The sequence below is a fragment of the Equus asinus genome, chromosome 5, assembly GCF_041296235.1.
Source record: "Equus asinus isolate D_3611 breed Donkey chromosome 5, EquAss-T2T_v2, whole genome shotgun sequence".
NCBI lineage: Eukaryota > Metazoa > Chordata > Mammalia > Perissodactyla > Equidae > Equus > Equus asinus.
Genome location: NC_091794.1, coordinates 113526266 through 113531751, shown reverse-complemented (window position 1 = coordinate 113531751; position 5486 = coordinate 113526266). Strand labels below are relative to the sequence as shown.

General features: G+C 66.4%; 1 protein-coding gene across 1 annotated transcript; it reads right to left on the bottom strand.

Annotated features, from left to right (window-relative positions):
- Window positions 1-4734, bottom strand: MXRA8 (matrix remodeling associated 8). Its single transcript, XM_044769445.2, has 10 exons — window positions 4547-4734; window positions 3389-3412; window positions 2967-3272; window positions 2766-2867; window positions 2166-2636; window positions 1749-1907; window positions 1535-1574; window positions 1318-1394; window positions 1135-1215; window positions 1-921 (listed from the first exon to the last, which is right to left on the bottom strand). Exons 1-10 carry the CDS (start codon window positions 4593-4595, stop codon window positions 896-898), a joined length of 1335 nt encoding a protein of 444 aa, XP_044625380.1. The 5' UTR covers window positions 4596-4734; the 3' UTR covers window positions 1-895.
- Between the last annotated feature and the right edge of the window lie 752 nt (window positions 4735-5486).

Sequence of the window (5486 nt, the reverse complement as noted above, 5' to 3'; positions counted from 1 at the left end):
TAAAAATCAGACGTGGTCTTTATTGCGATGGCAGCAATTTTCCAGGAGGAGCAAATGTGGGGAGTCGGGAGTGGCAGCTCAGGCCACTCTACAACCATCTTCACCCCCTCCCCTGTCCTCAGCAAAAACAGAAGCCAAATGAGGCCCCAGCCCCAGACTCCAGCCCAGGGAGGGGCTGTGGGAGGGGGAGAGGCAGGGTCAAAAGTCACATGGAGCCCAGTGACTGTCAAGGCAGCTGGTTGGCAACACGGCTGGAGCAGAGGGGAAGCAGAGAAGGGGCCCAGGGCAGCCCCAGGTGGCCCGACACAGCGCCGAGGGGCATCAGCCCTGGGCCTGGAGTGCACAGTCCTCTGGTCTCTGTGCAGAGCCGATCGATGGCAGCCTGGCTGGGTAGTGCATGGGGAGCCAGCAGGCAGCTCCCATGAGAAAGAGGTGGGAGTGCCAGCCCTGAGGCTGACCACAGCTCCCGCTGAGCCCCCTACAAGAGTGTCTTCCTGCCCCCTGCCCCCAGCCCCTAGCCCCTAGCGGGCAGAGACTAGGAGAGCCTCAGGACTTGGTGAACATCAGTGGGGTCTTGACTGTGCAGTGGGGGGGGAGGGTACACCAGGGCACCAGTGAGAGTGGGAACCAGCCCAGGGCTGCTGAAGGGGTGCAGCCACAGCCTGCAGAGTCCCAGGGAGCCCACTGCTGCTTGTGAGGATTAGGATGGCTCCCAGGAGAGGGATCTGGAGGCAGCCTCCTCACTCTGCACCAGTCCAGGCCAAGTTCTAGGACAGCGGGACCAGCCGCTGGAGTGGAGGCTGGGGGAGCGGCATGAGGGTCAGGAGGACGTCCTCCAAGACGGACAGACAGGAGTTGGCAGAGCTGCTGGCCCAGCCAGGAGCCCAAGATCACCTTATTTGCAGTACTCCTTCCTGAACTCTGGAAACCAAGGGAACAGGTCAGCGTCTGCTCACGCCCCTCCATCACAGGAGGAAATGCAAGGCAGACCTGCCCAGGGGCTTCTGGAGCCCTGAGGTCCCAGGGGACTGCTGCCTGTGGGGCTGGCTGGTTCCTTTGTGGTTCTGAGAGTGGGTGGTGTGGGGTATGGGCCCTGCTGTGAGATGGGTGGAGGAGTCCCTCCCAACCACTCACCGTTGTCCAAGTCCACATACTTGGCAGGCAGGGGGCTATGGGCAAGCCCAGCTCTCTCCTTCAGGATGTTGTTTTTGTAATCTGGGGTGGGGAGAGAGCAGTGTGAGGGCCCTCCCAGAGATGTGCCTCCCCAGTTCAGGCCTGGGAGCCACAGTCTGTGCTTGGTGTCCAGGGCCCCCTCACCTAGTTGGATGTCCTCAGTCCTGTAAAGAGGCTGGTCCCCTGTGGCGACAGCAAACTCCGCCATGTTCATGTCCTTCCTGGAGTGGGGAGGAGGGGGAGCTCAGGGCGGCGGGCGGGGCGGGGCCTGGTCTCCAGGAGAGCCGGGAGGGTGGTAGGAGGTCAGGGCGGCTGGTGGGGCGGAGCCTGGTCCCCAGGAAAGCCGGGAGGGGGCACTCACCCCTTTGACCGCCCCGATTTCTTGCCCGAGTACTCGTAGCCTGGGGAGGGAGACTCGTGTTGGGGGCAGTCTCGTGCCCTCCCCAGCTCCCCGGCCCCGAGGAACGCTCGCAGCCGCGGCACTGACGTTCATCGGGCCCCCTGCTCGCCCTCTGCTCAGACTGCCGCACCCCAAGTCCCGCCTGCGTCGGGAAAGGCTTCCTGTCCTGGCTCACCTCCGCGGCGACGCTGGCGGGTGGCCAGGATGACGGTGATGAGCAGCAGGATGAAGAGCAGCAGAGTAGCCAGCACGTAGCCCAGCTGCTGAAAGAAGTGGGCCCTGCCCTCGGGGACGATGACGTTGATGACGCTGCGGCCGCGCGCCAGCGTGGGGTCTGCAGGGGCCGTGCGGGGGCGAAGTCAGGGGGGTGCTGCAGACCGACCACGCGGTGCGCCCGCCCGGACCCAGGCCGCCCCTGCTGCGCTGCGTGGGTCTCCGGAAGGGACAGGCGGCTGCTGCCCGTGTGTCCTTCCCTCGGCTAGCACCCAGATCCCTCATTCGGGACGGGAGTGGGACAGGGAGGGGCCCAGGTGTCTCCTGCCATTCCCAGCCCCGGAAACGTTCCCTGGGCGCCCAGGGCGGCCTCCTGTACCTGGCCGGGGGGCGCTGCTGTGGCTGGAGCCGTTGCCCGGCGAGTCCCGCGGGGGAGGCTGTGCGGCGGGCTCGGTGACCCTCAGGTGGAAGACGCGGCGCTCGTGCAGGCCGCAGTAGTGGTGGTGCAGGTGGCAGGAGTAGGTGCCCTCGTCGGCAGGCTCCAGCGGGTCGATGCGCAGAGAGAAGTCGCCGCGCGCAAAGGCGTCCACTGCCACCGCCACGCGGTCGCGCAGGAAGGGCGGCCCGTAGGCGCGGCGCTCGCCCGACGCGTACAGGTCGAGCAGGCGGTCGGCGCGGTCGTGCGGCACCCCGGGCGGCTGCCGGTCCCAGTGCACCACCTGCTGCGCCTCCTCCAGGTGCCGGTCGGTCCACACGTGTGCGCGGTTCACGCACGTCAGCAGCGCGGGAGCCCCGCGCTCCGCCACCAGCACCTCCTTCTCGCCGTCCCAATGTGCGCCGGCGGCCCGGGCTGGAGGTGCAGGGCGGTCAGGGATCCCCCACAGAGGAGGAGAGAGGACAGGGAGGGACCAGGAAGGGAGTCTAGGGGGGCAGGGAGGCGTGAGGACAGGGGCTGGTCCCCGGGGGCTGGCACACTCACGGTTGTCAGTGACCTCGAGACGGACGGCCAGGCTCTCGTAGAGGTGGCAGTAGTGGTGGTGGAGGTTACAGGTGTACAGGCCCTCGTCTGTCTCCTCCACCGCTACGCACCCGGGAGAAAAGCTAGCGTGAGCTCCGCAGCGTCCCGAGTGCCGCGCGCCTCGGAGCCCCTGAGCCCCCGCCCGGCTCCAAGGCGCCGTACCCCGGATGAGCAGCGAGAAGTTGCCGTCGTGGAAGGCGGAGGGCGGCAGCAGCAGGCGGCCGCGGTCGCGCGTCTCGTACACGCGCTGCTCGCCCGCCGAGTACATGTCCACCAGTCGGCGCGTGGGGCCGCCGGCAGGGCCGCCGCTGAGGTCCCAGTGGACCACGCGCTGGCGGTCGTGCAGCCGGTCCTGGGTCCACACCATACGAGGGCTTTGGCAGCGCAGCGTGGCCTGGGCGCCGGCCGCCCAGCTCACGACAGATTCCGACACCACCGAGCTGCCGGCCATCCCGGGCCCAGACGGCCCTGGTGGGGAGGAGGAGTCCATGAGGGAGGGGTGGGACCCAAGGGAACAGGCACAAGGTGGGACTGGAGAGGCCAGAGAGGACTGTTGCGGTTTCCAGGGGAGGGTGGTCACTAACCTGAGGACAGAAGGACAGCAGAGCCTGGAAGGAGAGGAAAAGTGAGTCACACTGGAGAGGGGCGACCTGAGCCTTTGTCTCCAGGACCCCACCCAGCCCAGGCCCCCACTTGGCTGCCTGGGTCCCTTCTATAGCCCTCGCTGAGGTGGGTGCTCATGACACCCATTTTAACAGGTGGGGGTAAAGACAGAGAAGCCAGGAGGACACAGATGGGGATCTCCTTTAGCCCCACGTGGGTGGGCACCGTGCCCACGGCCCCCACTTAATCCTCACAGCCACCTGCCTGGGCTGCACGGATAGCGCCTACCCTTTTGGGGCAAGTGGTGGGGCCAGGGTTAGACCCTGTGCAGGCTGGCTCTGGAGTGTGTGCTTGTCACCAAGGGCCATCCTCATCATCTCCACAGCTAGACCACCAAAGCCTGACACCCAAGGCTGGTTCTGGGGGCTTCACACATGCGTATCCAGGATGGCATGTGCACCTGCCAAGGGCCCTGCCACACTAGCCCTCGAGGTCCTCTGATCACTGGGAGCCCTGTCTCACACCCAGTGCTCAGGGCCGGGGCCCCCTCGGCCTTCCTGAAGAGCAGAGGTCTGAAGCATGAGGAGGCTGGACGTGGGGAGTGACCCCACCATCCACCACCCAAGAGGCCAAGTTTCTGCTCTAGAGATGTGGCTGAGCGCCCGGGATGAGAGGAATGTGCCGGGTCAGCAGGCCAGCCCTGGGGGCGGGCTCAGGGGGCTGGGAGCTGAGGGGGGCTGGAACAGACCCTGCGAGCCCCATAGTTCCCAGGCCTCCCTCAATCCCCCAACCCACTCCCCTCCTGACAACTGGGAGAAGTGCAGGCCTGAGGAGCTTCCCCAAGAAGGGGGGTGCGCAAGGGACCCCAGTGGGAGGCATCTGCCGCTTCTGCCTCCCTGTCCTTGGCCCTCTGGCTCCAGGTCTGTGCAAGGGGAAGTTCTGGCGGGATGGAGATCTAAGTGAGACCTCATACACTCCTGGGTCCTGGGGGGCCCTCTGAGGCCCCCCAGAGCTGTCCCCTTCCCGAGGGTGTCCCACCCCTCCCGGCTTGAGCTCAGACAGGCAGCTCTGCCCAGAATGCGACCCACTCAGACCCACTCAGCGCTTCCGCCTCCTGACCCCCACCCCCCTGCACTCACTCTGAAGAAGCACAAGTTTCCAGAACAGGACTCGGGACCGCAGCTCCATGGCGCCCGCCTGGCCCGCCGGCCTCGCTTTGTCTCACTCCAGCTCTAACTCTCCAGAAAAACAGCCCGGCCCCCTCCCCCTCCTTAGCACCCGCCATGACATCACGGAGCCCTGGGCTGGGTCCACAGTCTGTAGACCGCCCCCTCTGGCTCCTGCCCGGCCCCCGGCCCCCCCCCCCCCCCCCCCGCCCCCCTCCGCTGGCCTAGGGAGGGGTAGGGCCACGGCCACTTGTCCCAGTCGGTGAGGGGAGTGCAGGCAGCAGCATGGCCCCCTCTCTGGCTGGGGTCCTGGAGAGGGGGCAGTAGCCCAGCCCCTGGAGGGACAGGAGGAGCTGAGGGCATGGCCCCAGATCCCATAGGCATCTGGGACACACAGGGCCCTTCTGAGACTGCTGCAGGGCTGGGATTCTGGGGTGAGCATCTCCTCGCCCCACCTCTGCAGGGGGGACACAGGCCCAGGGCACTCCCCCACGTGGGCAGCCTGGCCACGACTGCTGGGCAGGGTCCTCCTCTCTCTGCTGCTGAGGAGCTTGAAGCATCCGTCCACTGCGGGCCAGCAGAAAGGTGTCCTGGGTCCAGTACCCACAAGGAGCCCAGGCTGCCAGACCCATCTCTGCTCCCCTTCTCGGGGTGATGGCCCTGGCACACCCTTCTCTCTGGGGGCTGCATTTCTTCTCTGTGAAATGGACATGAGGGTAGCACCCGCCCTGGGGACCCAGAGGGTCTGTTTATCAGTCATTTTTACCATCCAGAGGAGCCAGCCAGGGAAGTGAGGTATGGAGACCCTGTGTGCTGAGGGGGCCAGCTGGGTGAGCAGCCCCCTCCCCTCTGGCCTGATACCCCTCCCCAACTGCCCACCGTCAAAGGCTGAGCCTGGTGTCCTTGAAACCAA